The 15,907-nt window shown below is 39.7% G+C and overlaps 1 protein-coding gene across 2 annotated transcripts; it reads right to left on the bottom strand.

Annotated features, from left to right (window-relative positions):
* Positions 1–940: 940 nt before the first annotated feature.
* LOC149026958 (E3 ubiquitin-protein ligase RGLG3-like) lies at positions 941–14,138 on the bottom strand. 2 transcript variants are annotated; one of them, XM_089157539.1, is made up of 13 exons: positions 13,968–14,138; positions 13,663–13,859; positions 10,686–10,973; positions 8,797–8,881; positions 8,564–8,704; positions 8,361–8,474; positions 7,652–7,749; positions 7,458–7,537; positions 7,278–7,383; positions 2,484–2,611; positions 2,241–2,382; positions 2,086–2,142; positions 941–1,685 (listed from the first exon to the last, which is right to left on the bottom strand). In XM_089157539.1, the coding sequence occupies exons 3-13, from the start codon at positions 10,965–10,967 to the stop codon at positions 1,602–1,604; spliced, it is 1,317 nt and encodes a 438-aa protein (XP_089013665.1). In that variant the 5' UTR covers positions 10,968–10,973; positions 13,663–13,859; positions 13,968–14,138; the 3' UTR covers positions 941–1,601. The 2 variants fall into 2 exon arrangements, with proteins under 2 accessions (XP_089013665.1, XP_089013671.1); XM_089157545.1 differs by lacking the exon at positions 13,968–14,138 and having other exon boundaries at positions 13,663–13,961.
* Between the last annotated feature and the right edge of the window lie 1,769 nt (positions 14,139–15,907).

Genomic DNA, 15,907 nt, shown 5'->3' with positions numbered 1-15,907 from the left:
ACTCTAGTCATGGCTAATTACTAAAATTTTTCTTCTTTTTTCTTTTGGTAAAAGCCAACTAAAATCGTGTATTAAAACTTACCTTTGTTTATTCTGATCAAATTCTCCATGCAACAGTAGAGTTTTGAAAGTCTTCGGCTTTTTGATAATGGAAATTCTGAGGATATAGTAGAGTACATTAGTAAGGACCTTGTTTCAGTCCTGCGAGATTTTGATCCTGACTATCTGACGGAGATTTTGATCTTGACCATTGATATTCAATAGTTGAGATCAAAATCTTGACTGAAATTTCAGATCCGACGGTTTGATTTCGGATTCAAAATTTCGCTTGACTGTGATATGCATTGACTGAAGCGATATTCATTGACTGAAGCAATTTGATATTAGTAGTTGGAGCTAGTAGGTACGAGCATGGATAATGGAATGTGTGCGTGCCAACGCACAAGCGAGTACTTGGAATTAAGATTCAAAAACTTGACATCGCGTTTATCTACATTATTTACCTTTTTGGGGTCGAGTTTATCTACATTATGGCATCTCCAATAGTGAGGGTGTTGCAATGGTTCCCACCACGATAATGTGTGAGACTTTGAGAAATAGGAGTACTCGTCTACGCAAATATTCCTTCACTGCTAGTTTTATGATTAGAACATCCCTGAGACGAATGTGCAAAATGCTGCTTGGCTCACCAGTGGGTCAGAGTAACTTGAAAAGTGAATTTAGGCTTTAGGTGGTCCTAAGAGTTGAAGAAATTCACCAGCATGTGTAATTCAAGTCATTTTCCCTTCTTTTCCATCTGAAAATCCCAAGCCACTTTGGAATTCATGGTAGCAGACAATCTGAAGCACCAAAAAGAGTGAAGAATCTAGCATAGTAGTGGCATCAGGGCAATGCAACACATTGGAAGGGGGGGGGGGGTGCCCCCTGGACGCTAGATGATCCAACATGCTTATGGGGGGCTCATAGGCTCAGGGGAGAGGAGGGACGAGAAAGCTGCATACATACGGAGACTCAAAACCGAAGACTTCTATAAGAGACTGCCACCAGTGTGCCAAAAGGACGGCCACACCAATGCAACAGTTGAAAACTATGAAATTTAGCAATTAAGACAAATAACAATATACAAGAGCTGCTCAACCAAAAAGATAAATTTAGAAGTAACCTTCTTTTCATTGTTGTATGTGATATTCTCAAAGGTAATTTGAAAATAATCATTAGGAGTTCCATTGTCTTGTATCTAGAATGGTTAGGAACCCGCTTCTCAGTGGAGAGGTCATGGGTTCAACTGCTGCCGGCGGCATATGTAATATCCCTATCCCCATATATAAAAAGTGCCTTTGTACCAAAAAAAAAAAAAAAAAAAAAAAAGTAAAAACAAAAATTTACAACTCATATTTCACCATTTAGTTCGCACGCTTGATCAAATCTAGACAACTATTTGCCAAGATAAAAATATCAAACCCACACTCTAATGCCTTCGACAGTAACTCTACAATAATAGATGAAGTGATGAGAAATATGAAAAATATACAAATATATATATGTAATTTCCATTTCGACAACCAGTTTCTGGATGTGCAGCAACTGGAGAAACACATTTTCTAGGTATACAGCTTAATGCGTGTCTTTATTGGCTCACGGCACATAGGGCACAATGATATGCTTGCTCCACATTCCTTGCAAGTCTGAACCAAGAAAGCAGACATGAGATATCGGATGCTGTTTACACAGGTATAAGTTCATCTTTCGTAAACACACAATAAAATTGATTGATAGTAATCTAAGATTTGATACAATTCAGCATCCCAGTACATTATGTCGGTCATTTTTCTCCAGAACCCAATGACTATAAACTCTTTATGTAAGTGGAAGATTCAAACCATTCAATAGATTCATGACAACTTTTCTATGTAGTACTAAAGACATACAAACAGATTTTTGAAAGATCAGGAACTAGTGAAGGTATTTCTGTTCCCAAGCACATTATGTGCATACTTTTATGTGTTACAGATTATGCTTTCACATTAGCAGGTAATATGAACCCAAAAATAAACATTAGCAGGTAATAAGCTGCAGAGTACTTACCAGATGACCACAACCAAATGCCATGTCCTTTGGGTTTGTCAAGCAAATAGGACAGACCTGAAGCAACGACAAAAGGGAAAACATCCATGTTTTCAACACCAAGCCAAAACAGGATATAAGGTTGCAGTCATGGAAATAAAATATTGACTGTTTACCTGCTCAGTCTGCTCAGTAGAAGTTGTAGGATCATCTGACTGCAAGCTTGTCACCTGCGGAGATGTTCTAACAGCATTATCATGTTCAATAACATCACGTGGAGGGGGAAGTGGATTTGTACGTGGTGCTTTACTTCTACTTCTGCATGAGCAGATTAAGTTCAGGGCTCAGTAATCTCCAAACTACAGTTTAGAAGGTAAAACTCAACAGTCACTAACTAGTTCATAAGACCACTGGCTTACTCCACAATCCTCAGTTTCTGTGTGGCTTTATATTGAAATGGGATTTCCATCAGGGCAGCAAGTGCAAAATCTGTTTCTTTCTTTGACATTTCCTTCTTCTCAGACATGATCTTTGAGAAGTTTACAAACTGCATAAGACAAGTTCATCATGAGATCAAAGAAAGTGATTGAAAGCAACAGTAGACTCTCACTAGGCAGATACCTCCTATAGAGTTTATAATAGACTCTTGAAAGAATAATGGACTCAAATGAGGCAAATACCAATTAGGAAATTAAGTAAAGGAAGGGGAAAAAAGCAACAGTCCACCCTTATTAGGCAGAAAACCAGTTTGTACGCATTACGCTTGGGAACTCAGACGAGGGAAATATACCAATTGTGTAGACACAGTTGACAGTTGAATAGGATCAGTAGCAAAATACAACCAGTTGAGCAGCAGATAAGAGTGACGTAGATCAATCGTGGTGGAGGAAATCAGCAATAACATGCACACATTCATCCTCCACCCCAAACCTCAAACCCCCCCGGGGGCCCAAAAAAAAAAAAAAAAAAAAGATAAAGTAAAAGGGAGAAAATAATATCCTAACATCACTATACTTGAGAGGTTCTCTTTAGATTTAGTAGGCTCCATGGTCAGTTGCATGGAGAAGACTCAGGGGAGGTTTTATCCACTCGTGTGGGACCCATCCTTGCTTGCATGTCGATGTATCCTGCTGAAGTTTTAGTCCTTGCATGGGGAGTATCAGTAGCATAGAGATAGTTCAGACCCTTCCTGTTTTGGTTAATTATTGGGATTCACTTCGTATTTAGTTTCTATGCTAGATGAACAGCCAGATAATAGAGGGGCTTCCTTTCCATACAAGGAAGGATCCCATATTGCTGTTTACAAATAACAGAAACGCTTTGGCAAAGGAAAAAAGAGTAGGTAACTCCAATGGCTATGAGAGGCAGTGTAGGAGAGAGTCCCATATGAAGTGAGATGCTCGAGCCATCTATCCTTTCTTCCCTTCCAATGATTCCTACTTTTTTTTTTGCCGATTCTGCAAATATATTAACACTATCAGTTTATGTTAATGTTTGGATACCATTCCATCAAATCCAGTTGAGGAGACCTAGAGATTACACTTCATAATGGCTGCCTGGTATTGTGGAGATTTTCTGCAACAAGGCTCAAGGACTCATATCTCCAGATCAAGTTACCCATTCCAGCACCCTCTTTTTTGGGTGCAATACCTTTCAAGGGTCTTCCCTTTGATATTAATTGAGCGCCATCCAATGGGTGGATTGGCTGATTCCTATGAGTTTTTAGTTTCCGAGTTAACCATCAAAATTCTAAGACTTCCTGTTGTTTCAGCATCTAACAATTAATTTGGTCTGAGAGCCCTTGTAGACCTACATCTGATGGGAACAACAACTGCACAAGAGAAGTTGGTTACTACTTCTGAGTTCTATTGAGTTTTCTGGGGAATTAATCTGTGATCTGTCCTGCTGATACCTGAAGTGAAGTTGCCCGAGTCTAAGGTGGCTGGCATCATCCTTAGACACTTGCAGAAGCTTGTGATAACCATGTTATCATTTCTCTTTACCTACCATCTAGTTTTTTCAGTCATCTTTATTTACGGGACCTAGTGTGACAAAGTATTGTTATCAGCGTTGCATGATTTTATTGTGGACTGGGGTGATAGTTAGTTCTATGTTATATAGAATAGAGGTTACGTCTTCATTTTATTGCCTATGCATTAACCTAAGTCAAACAGAGGACGATGAATGACTTGTTTATGGAAGCAATTTATAACAAGCAAACCAAGAACCTTGGACTATATTCTCCAGCTTATTAAATGCAAATGCCATTACATCAAAGCAATTTACTCCACATGCCAATCAACTATGTTGCCTCTCTTCTAATTAGGACTTCTGAGAAAAGCTAGTTAGGACGCTCATATGATTATCTCAAAATGGGTGTACCTAGTGCTTAAGGCTCCCACTATTGAAGGGTCTAGGGAGGAGCGTACATATGCAGCCTCACCCCCCCCCCTTTTTGTGGAGGTAGTTCTTTGATTCGAACCTATGGCTGCGAGGTTGCAATAGAGCAACCTAACCATTGTGCTGAGCCACACCATCTGATATATTCTCTCAGCATTAATCATATTATATAGATTTATGAGCAAAGTGATAATAGGAGCTACATCACTCAGCCCTTGCAGAATTGGGAACTCCTGTCTGTTCCATGCTTCATGTTTTGAGATCACAAGGATAAGAGCACTAAGTGTTTCAATTTCTGTATCAGCAGAAAATCCATGTATGAATTTTAGATGTTGCTATCATCTATCTCACAGCTTCCAAGTTTTCCAAGTACCAATTCGAGCAATAAGTAAACCAACAATTCCATCAGAATTAGAAAAAGAAGTAGCCAGTAAGTGAGTATGATTGTAACAGGAGGGTACAGGAACTCTTCATTCTTTCCTATATAACATCTTTTAACTTAGCATTATTAGGTTATATTCAATGATGCCACCTAAAATTAAATGTTATCCCAATTGCAGAATCTGAACTTTTTTTTTTTGGGAGTGAACTAATAATTAAAATTAAACAACAAAGAAGTTACAAAGAGGAAAGAAACGAAAGGGGGGGGGGGGGGGGGAACCGATCAAGAGGAAGACCGAAAGGAAGAGGAGAGACCATAGGAGCTAACAATAAGCCTGGTCCGTGGGGGGTCAACAACATGGGGGTGGAGGAGAGCTAGAAGTCGAGAAGAGACATCAAAACAGATGACATTTCAAATCGAGTCCAGAGAGCGAGATTTGGAGGTCCATTTCCTAAGGTTGCGCTCCCACCATAAGTGGTGGATTCTAGCTCTAAAAACTATCTTACCAACTTGGTCACAAATAGAAGAGCTCAAAAAGTTTATCAAGATCCAGTTCCAATCACGAGCAAAGCCAAAAGAATGCCTCGCCCAAGGCCAAATGTAAGTGAGAGCTAAAGACCAAAGGGAACAGGAGAAGGGCAAGAGAAAAAAAGGTGATCGAGGTCCTCTGAATCATTCCAACAAAGGATGCAGTTAGGGTTGACCAAGATGTGGCGGCTAATAAGGAAGGCTTGGGTGGGCAGGGCAAGGTTGAGGGCTCTCAAAAGGGTGAGAGAATGACGAGGAATGTTGCCATTGAACCAGACTATTGGGGCCCAAGGGACAAGGGGGGAGCGGGTCCGAAGAAGGTTCCAAGCTGAGGAGGTAGTGAAGGATTTGGTGGAGGGATGGAAGCCAAATAGAGAGGTTAGAAGCAGAGGGCATAAGGGAGGGGAGGGAATTCTAGACTTGCGTGAAACTTGGGTGGGGGGAAGGGGACCAAGAACCATTTGTGATGAAGGAAGAGAAGGGGGCAACTTTAGGGATACGGGTTTCATAGACTGTACAGGGACCAAAAAGAGAGTACAAGATACCCATCGGATGCCACAGATTAAGCTAGAAAGATGTGGAGGACCCATAAGAGATTTGGACGGAGATAATAGAAAGAGCTCGAGGACGGAGAAGGAGGAGCTTCCTCCAAATCTAGGAAGGGTTGGAAGGGTTGGGGGCAGTCCAGATGGAGTCCGATGTGAAAAGGTGGGAGTAGACCCAACAAACCCAAATGGAATCATGCTTAGAGGCAATTTTTCAGATTGAGTTTCAGAAGGCAAGCCATAGTAACATCTTGGATACAGCAAATGCCAAGGCCCCCTTTATACATTGGGCAGCAGGTGTCGAACCAATTGTTAGGGTGAAGAAAATGGGAGGATTCTTGCCCTTTCTAGAGGAAGGAATAAAAGAGGGATTCCATAGCATGGACGGAAGATTTGGGGAGGGAGAAAATACCACACTTATAAAGGTAGGTAGATTGGAGAACTGAACAAATGAGCACCACTCTACCGGTGAAGGAGAGAAGCTTCCCTTTCCAGAGTTGGAGCTTTTTCCTAATGTGGCCAAGCATCAAGGAGCAGTGGTGACGGGTGATTCTACCAGGGATAAAAGGAGGCCAAGATAGGTTACAGGGAAGGAGCCAAGTTTGAAACCAAAGAGCTGACAGAAGGAGGAACGGATAGAATCAGACACACCCGCAAGGAAGATGGTAGATTTCTCAAGATTGACTCGAAGACCAAAGAGGGATTCGTAAGTGGAGAGGGAGGCAAGGATAGAGCAGATTGAGGAGTGATCCACCTTGGAGAAAATTATGAGATCATCCGCGAAGGCAAGGTGCGTAAGCTTGTGGGATTTACACTTAGGGATGGGGGAGATAAGGAGCTGGTCAGTTTTGGATTGAAGGAGGTGGGAGAGGACTTAAGTGCCAGGGAAAAAAGATAGGGGGAGAGGAGGCAACCTTGGCGGATACCCACCCTAGAAGGAAAGTAGCCGGCAGGGGAGCATTGGTGATGATGGAGAAGAGAGGGGTAGAGATGCAAATTCCGATCCAATGGAAAAAGGAGGGGGGGAATCCCATAGCAGAGAGAACCTCACTAATAAAGTCCCAGCGGATAGAGTCGAATGCTTTATGGAGATCAACCTTCAAGAGGGCAGCAGGGGAATGGGCGGTTCTATCAAAACCTCTAACAATCTCCACACAGAGGAGCATATTATCTGAGATACTCCAATCAGAAATGAAGGCAGACTGGTTAGCACTCACCAGCGAGGGCATGACCAGCAAGAGCAAAATCTGAACTTATTACAGAATAAAAGCTAGCAAGTGTCAAAAAGATGAAATAGATGTTTGACTTTTTCAAAAAAAGAAGGGCAGACTAAATACAAAATTTATGATGTAAAGTACCTGGAAGTTATCAAATGATCGGCGAGGAATGTTATCATCAAACTGTTTCATTGCATCCCATGGTCCATCCCCCACGCCAACCAAAATAATTGACAGAGGATATTGACTAAAAATCAAGACACTTTATTAGTCAATAAAACATATCAAAGAGAACACTTATTACATTCAAGTAGTCCTTACCTAGCTTCAACTATAGAATTTATAGTTGCCTGCTCTTGTGGGCTAAATCTCCCAGGTGGTAAATCATCACTCCTTGCAACCTGTAAAAGTGAAAGGAAAAGCAAAATAAATTGACACAAATGTGTATATATACATAAAATGTAAATTTGTCATAAAGAAGCCACCAAAAAAAGAAAGAAAGAAGAATTATGAACCTGCCCATCAGCAATGATGACTAAGACATGATATTGCCAATTACTTCTCTGCACTATATCAATTGATGCATCAATAATTGGTGCAAAAGAGGTTGGACCTGAATCCAAGCCAATGGCCAAGAGAATAGTAGAAAAGTAAACCAGATCAGGAAATTACTCATTCAAAAAGACATCTTATAACCGCAAAAAGATATCATTTACCTACAACATTTAGTAAATTGCATATATTGAAAAACTTGACACTATGTGATCCATATGTACAAACTATACTTCAAAGGAAGGCTTCAAAAGAAGCAGAAGAAGAAAATGCACCAATCTGTTTCTTCTTGGACAAGCTAAATCAAAGCATGTCAAATCAGAATGTGCCAAAATCCTGTGTCTGACTTTTCTTGACATGACCTATAGAAGAAGAGCACCAAAAGAACAAGACTATCTCATACGTTCATTATTTTCTCAACCATTATTGGATCAATGTTAGTCATGGGTGCAGCATCAAAGTTATTCAGAAATTACAAAACTCTGATCATAGGAACACCATGTATTTGACCATTTTTCTTGTCACAAAAATCCCCTTTTTCCTTCACAAGCTGACTTTTCAAACATTTATTTTCCAGATTACCTGGATTTTAATAATCTTTTATCCATTTTAATCTTGAGGCATGGAATTGAAACTGCATTAGAAAGAAAATTTGGAAGGAGGAATGTGAACCTGATAATTTTAAATAAGGAACTATCTGTCTGTATCTTGTGAGAGCCTCCTCAAAACCATGACAAGGTCGGTGATCAGGAAAGAAGCTGAACACATAATTATCATGTGTGGATGCTAAAAGTAAAAAGAGGAAAAATAAAATAAAATTCAGATGACTAGTTAAAGGATTTATTCTACGTATAACTGTGAAAAAAAATACTAACCATCACCAAATCCAAGACAAGGTATCAAATTGTCCTCATCAAAAGGAGACAATGTGCGCCCAATCACAGAAATAGCTTGCTCATATGGGTTAGGAATGCTTCCAATTGCATGGAGGCTTCTCCTATTGAACGAATACCTGCCTGCAACCAGTACACGGTAATGTTTATTTTCCAGTAATAGGATAATTTGAATAAAAAATATTATTTACTTTATTGAAAACAGTTTAGATCACCTGTCCACTCATTGCTCTTTGTAAAGTCAATACCAAGGATTAAATTTGATGACTCAAGACCAGCATCTCTTAATGCACAAATAACCTAAAAATATGAGGACCAATTTTATTCTCATAATAATTACCACAAGCAGCATAAGCGTAAGGAAAAAGCTAATAAACAAAAGAATACTATGAAAACATTAAAAAAGAATGCTTTAATAGTCAGGAAATAAGATAGAATGGCAAATTTCATTGACTTTTCTCAACAAATCCTATACTTAATTTCCTGAATCCAAATAAATCTGGACGATTCATTTATGGAAGGAAGCCCTTCTCTTCTCCCTTTCCCAGCAATTCCTAATTTTTAATGATAAATTTCTTCCCCACAACTTCATCCAAAGGTTTTATGCAGTGATTGCTCAATGGACCAACTCATTGGGGATTTCTGTCTATGTTGTTTGGCAGCTTGTGATGATGGATTCACGTGCAGGTTTCATGGATTATTCATGAAAAGCTTTCCTTTCCAATAGATTAGGGGTGGGCCTTGGCACAAAGGTTGGTGGACCACAGCTGTAGCCCTGAGGTCAAGACATTGAAACAGCCTCCCAGCAAAAGTTGTTGGGTTAAGATGGCGTAGGAGATCTGCCCCCTGGACTCTACTTGTGTGGAAGCCTTTGGCACTAGGTTTGCGTTTCCCTTCCAATAGGTTGATAGATTCATCAGTATATTTTCAAAACACAACCCCACCCCCCATAACAAAAAAATAAAAACACCACACACACACACACACCCCACACACAAAAAGGGAGTTTTGCATAGAAAAACAGGATTCATCTAGCCAACTCCTTTTTAAGTGAGTACATGATAATCCCACCAATGCGGGGCCTGGGAGGGGTCATAATGCATGGCAGTATGCAGCCTAACTCCCACTTTGCAAGGAGGCTGCCGTCGGTATAGCTGTCAAGGCATCCTCTAGGCGGATGCACTGGTTTTTACTCCTTCTCAACACCTTGGTTCACCATGGTGCCATGACAGCTATAGTTTCAGGACTCGAACCTGCCACCACTAGGCTGCAATGGGGCAACCATACTGTTGTGTCAAGGCCCACCCTAAGCTAACTCCATCTAGTATTTCTTAAGATCTAACTGACTTGAGTTTAATAAGTAGTATTCTATTACAGCAACAACCCACTCTCATACCAACTGAATGTGGTCAGCTACATGGATCCTTTGTGCTCCAATCAGCTCTATTCGAGGTCATACTTTATGATGCATAAGCAATATATGTCTTTCCTCACCACTGCTTGTGAAGTTATTATAGGTTTGGCACTGGCTCTTTTAGTTTCTTCAATCTAAATCAAATCAATCCTCCATATGGGAGAAATCCAATGGCCTTCATTGAACTTGAACATGGCCATGCCACCTCAAACAACTTCCTCATAGCTTATCAAATACGAAGTACCAGAGCAACTCCGAAATCACCTCTAATATGATCATTCTTTATCCATAGTTTTGCCACTGATACATCTTAACATTACCATCTCTGCTACACTGTATTGATCTATATGACACTTCTTAATTCCCCAACATTCAACACTACATACTATAGATGGTTGTATGACTCTCCTATAAAAATTTTCCTTTCAAGTTTTAAAGAAATACGCCAGTCATAAAACACTCCAGATCACATACTTTCCTGTTAATGTTTAGTGTGTCGTAGTTACAGTTTTCATTCTACTCAGGCGATGGCACTCCAAAATGCTTTCCAAAACTAGAGTGCGCCACAAATAGGTAAAAGATGATAAATCATCTGATAATGAATTAACAAAATACAGCAGGTGGCAAATATCAAAAGCTTCTCTTGAATGGCATAAAAGATGTCATCCACAAGAAAGTTATGACAAACACCTTGTCCAGAGAGCTGAAATTATCAGGTATGTAAGCAGCTTGCTGTCGCATGTTCTGATTGTCGTGACTGACAGAAGAGCTGAAATTATCAGGTATGTAAGCAGCTTGCTGTCGCATGTTCTGATTGTCGTGACTGACAGAAGTGCTGAAATTATCAGGTATGTAAGTCGCTTGCTGTCGCATATTTTGATTGTTGTGAATCCCAGAACTCTCCACATAAGGAGGAGGTTGCTGCCGAATTTCATCATCATATGAATTGTCCATTGATTCTGCATTCCCCATGCCTCTCTGGAAAAATAATCAAGTTAAAAGAGTGAAAGAAAAGAAAAATAACATCTATATTTTTTAAGTTTGTCAACATAGTGCATCATATCAGATAAGGTACTGTTATAGGAATGTCTGACAATAATTGATTTATGAGATAACCATTGTGAAGAACCACTTCTCATAGGAAGCCATGTGGTTAGATGACACTGGATATTTAACTCCAAAAGTAGAATGCAATGGGTTAAGTGTTTAGTTTGTAGTTTCTAAGGACCAGGTGGGGTGAATTTCCAGTACATTTCCTTGTAAGTGATCAGCACAAAGGTGTATCACATTCTTTGTCTATCCATAGTTTCAGCCCATTTCATATGTCTACAGAGAATTGTATAAAAAGCGTTTGCACCCCGAAAATAATAGTACTTCAGCTATCCCCGGCAGTGAGCTTGAACCTGTGCAGTAAATCAGAAAAAAGCTCATATGTGAACAGAATGTAGTCAAGCCTCTTCCTTTTCATTCAAATAATATTCTTCTCGTCCATTAGAACTCCCCAAGAATCATGGCGAGACATTCTTTATAAGAGACAGGGCCCTGCACTCAAATTAAACAGCATACGAGTTTACGAACCAAAAGTGAGCAACGCATGGAGTCACCAATAAACCAAAAACTGATATGTGGTATGCCCTGGCCACCTACATAGTAAGAGAAGATGCTGGTCCATCAATGTTTTTGCTTTGGTGAAGTACCATTTATACCTTTCAAGTACTCTTACTCAAGAATTTAAGCAACCTGGAGTGCCAGCATTTACAGCACATAACGCAGATATGGGCACGGGATTTGTTCAACATGCACTCCGCTGCATGAATCTCAGGCATAGCTGCAAGGGAGTTAATGACACACTAATACCATCTTGTTGCTGTATCCCTGTACCCATAGCCATTTCCGGGCACATATCCCAGTGCCCAAAGTTGTCAAGTTTAGTGGATACAACTCCCTAGTCCTCACCAAATTCTCATGCACAAAACTGCATAATATTGTTAGTACAAGGTAATCACCATATATTAACCATCTAAGATCCATTTTCCAGCCCATTGCTTATTAACAATTAAACGCCATCTTTGCAGTTTTCAATAGTATCTTGTATCCCTGGCAGCTTTAGTATCTTGAACATTTCCAGTTTTTGACTCCCTCTTAAATTTATCTTTGGAGTAAGCTCCTACAAGTAAAAGTTCATTTTCCATTGAGGACTGAAAATTGTTTGTTGGTGCGCACTTCCTTGTTAGTTTCCCTATAGCTTCCTTTACCTTGATTGATAACACTTCCTCATGACAGTCTTTCTTGCTTTCAGAGCTTCTCTCCTATGTCAAATGTTTACAGATTTTGTCTGTGATTCCTATCTATTTATCTGAATCATATAAATTTGTGATAACTCATTCAAAACTGTAAGTGCTGTGGTGAAAATCAATGGCTACCCTGAGAGTGCATGCATTCTACACCATTTTGCAGCCATCTGAAGAACTGATTGCTCTCAGACCAGTGAAACTAACCTTGTTTGAACCCTACTTTTCTTCCAACATATTCATCTCCAGTAGAAAAGGAACGTTGACTTTGTTTCCTCGTATTGTGTAATTATGTTTCAATTTGGCCTTGGTATTGGATATACCCCCAGACAAAAAGGTTTAAAAAAAAAAAAAAAAAAAAAAAAAAAAAAAAAAAAAAAGGCTTATGATGAAGGAGTGAGATACACTGCCCTTTAAAACCTGTTTTCATTTGCTCAATTAGCTGAACAAACGGTAGATATGTTAAACATACCTAATTTTTATGCTTTTCAAGGATTGGACTGAATCCTTGTATAATAATCATTTACGGTCCTTAAACTGTGTACGGAACAGATACTTCCATACCAGAGAAGGAAAACATGTAAGTACTAGTGGCCTCAATAATACATTCAATCGGTAATTTATAACCAGAAAACAAGACTTTGCAACTAATAGTAGCATTAGTACATTTTGATTAATTGTTTCTCTATTCTTGCTGCTCAGTGTTCTTCTATTGTTTGGAGATGGACATTCAAATAATTCCAACCAGATGAACCTCTAACATAATTAGAAAGCCAGGTAGACTGACAGGGGGATGCCATCCCACTCAATCGAATTAGGAAGGCATGACTCTTACATGTCTCACTGAGGACATGAAACTCGAAATTAATGGTGTATTCTTTATGGTAAAATCAATGGTGTATTGTACTCCTAAAGATGAATTACATATAATTGCTTATGTAACAGATAACTAGGAATTGTTAATTGTACCTCAAGAAATTGACTACTTAATTTCTCTTAGAAAGAATTCTATTCAAGGATGCAAACTATGGCATGGTTATAGCTTTATAAAGACCTATCAGCATCTGAAGGAACAAGTTCTAGGAAGTCTAGCTAAATATCTGCCTCTCCAGCTCGAGTTCTGTGTACCCATAAGAAATAAAAAGCAGCAACCTAACACCATTGGCGAACTAAAGCGCACTCCGTTGACGAAAAATAAAGCAAGTTCCCTAGTTGGAACCGAACTGCAACAATTCAATACAGAAACGAAAGAGAAGCAAATGAAGAAAACCCACTAGAGATGGGGTTACCAAATGAAATCATATTTAAGTATAACCCTTAAAACAGAGAGAATCATAAAAGATACAAACAGTTAAAACAGGAAGGAAGCCAAACACCTGAACTGCTGCTAGTAAATTGGGTCGCAGACGAAGATTCTTCAAAAGCTTGAGAATCAGATAGGTCTCGATCGGTGTAGTTATGGAAAACTTATGGCGGTAGAAATGATGATGAGTTTGCGTGCGGGTTCAGGGATTGTTTGGTTTTACGTCTCCGATACCTCCAAGAGTTCCTCTGGTTCTGCTCTGCTGTCTTGCTAATAGTCAAAACATTAAAGACCCAATGGCCAAAAAGATAAGAAATAAAGAAAAGGTGTAAAGGTTCAGGTTGACGATTCATTGCTCCGAACATGCACATGGCTTACCATTCTTGAATCAAAAATATTTACTTTACTTTCGCCCATTAGCGTCTGAAGATACTCAACTCGTGGGTCCGCCATAGCTGCTGCTGAGACTGTGGCGGTGGTCGAGGCGGTGGTCGTGGCGGTGGCGGCTGCGGCATACGGCAGCGCCGTGCGGTTAGCGGCCATGGTTTAATCCCTTTAGGCCCCCGTTTCGAATGTCGGATCGGCTATCAGGAACGAACCGGACGATATAGTATTGGACGTAACGGATTAGGCAGAACCATTAGGACTGGCCCAACCGAGCCCAACCCATTTGTCATTAGTTTTATAAAACAATTGGGCTAAGATTGGTCTGATTATATTTGATGGGTTGGGCCCGAATAACATGATGGGCTCTGAGCTTCAAATCTCCAACCCCAAATACTGAGACAGAGTAGGTTCGGAACCTGGGAATTTGTTTGGATGTGTAGATTTGGGATTTTACCAAAAACAAAAACAAAAATAAAAGCAAAAGCAGAAAAAAAAAGTAGATCTAACTTCTAAGACGTCTGGTCTGACTAACAGTCCCATCAATAACAGATATTTTGAAGAGATGGGAGAGAAAGAAATAAGGAGGAAACACAAAGTTGTGTACCCATATGCCCCCAAAGGGATTTAAACAACAAAAACCAAACAATCCAAAATTGAAACACATGAGAAAGTCTATGAGATCTTCCAAAGGTTGCATCAGGTCCCAACACCAAGTTGGTCCTGTTTGCCATCTTTGGAATTCGGTCCCCACCTTCAATAACTCAATGTGGCACCCACTTGACTTGGTTCACCAACCCTCTTTGGCTTTGCAACCCCACACTCCATGTACCCACTCAGACCCCCCAAGGGGCAGCCAACTTTTACGGTCGCATTGCAAATCGATCCACATGTGGGTTGCGTGTGTAGTATGCCATGATGATGAATGGATATACATGAGAAGACAAGTCTGGACTATGCTTCTCTGACATTTTTCTATCACACAACAGAAATTATACACACATTTTTTAATATTTTGATAAAATGAATCAGAAAGGAGACTTCCAGTAAGCTCCATATGAATCTCTTTCATAATATGTGGTGAAGAAACGTAAAAAAACTAAAGACATTTACTCGTCTAAGGACTCCATGAACACAGGTATATAATCTCATCTCTACCAACTGAGGAGAAGAAAGAGAAGAAATTGATTTATTTTTTTTTTTTTCAGTAAAAGAGAAGAAATTGATCACTCAGATCTTTTTTATTTCTCTAGTTGAAGGATTCACTGGACATTAGAAAGGTATAACTGCTTTTCACCAAAATGTGGTCCCACATACAGAAAAAGCCAGAGACCCCATCTTTGGTGGAAATTTAATATCGAGTGGCTAGTGTCTTTACTGAATATTTATGCAAGCCAAGATTGGGGAAGAGTTCCTGAATTGTATTTCTGGGTGTGTGTTCTTGAACACCCAGAAATTAATTTTGTTTTTTCTTGCTTGTTTGGCTAGGCATCTAGGCACAGGCATGGATAGGGTTCCCATTGTCAACAGTCCACAAATTGAAACTCAAGTATATATCAAGTTTGGTGAAAGAATTCATACAGGAGGTCTGACTGATCATTTTTCTCACTTTCCCAGTTACCATTATGATTCAAAAGGGACTAACCAATGTGATATCCAGGAATCAGACACCATCACACCACTGATCTGCCCCAATGGTACAAGTTCCAATACCATTTCAAAACTGAAAACTTTGTCCGAGTCCTGACAAAACCAAGATATTCCCCAGAAAAATTATCATCAATTGATTCAATCCTGTCTTTTCACTGTAACGTGTAGGAAGTCAACAGACCAAGTTGAAGGAGAAATTAAAGGCTTCTGTTGAGTCTTGAGAGTTGAGACTTGAGAGTATGAATATTTCAAGTTTTCAACCATGAGTTATTGCCAGAGTTGGT

Source organism: Hakea prostrata, chromosome 1, assembly GCF_041222555.1.
Source record: "Hakea prostrata isolate BN-2017 chromosome 1, UWA_Hpros_2, whole genome shotgun sequence".
Classification (NCBI taxonomy): domain Eukaryota; kingdom Viridiplantae; phylum Streptophyta; class Magnoliopsida; order Proteales; family Proteaceae; genus Hakea; species Hakea prostrata.
The sequence above is the reverse complement of the archived record's forward strand: the minus strand, read 5'-3'. Positions and strand labels throughout refer to the sequence as shown.

Bases quoted from the DNA above. Each gene is read 5' to 3' on its own strand.
- LOC149026958 (XM_089157539.1), bottom strand. From the start codon at position 10,967: ATGGGGAATGCAGAATCAATGGACAATTCATATGATGATGAAATTCGG. The intron at 8,705-8,796 runs GTGATCTAAACT...TACTGGTTGCAG, and splicing joins AAAGAGCAATGAGTGGACAG to GCAGGTATTCGTTCAATAGG. The intron at 2,383-2,483 runs GTAAGCCAGTGG...CTGCTCATGCAG, and splicing joins CAGAAACTGAGGATTGTGGA to AAGTAGAAGTAAAGCACCAC.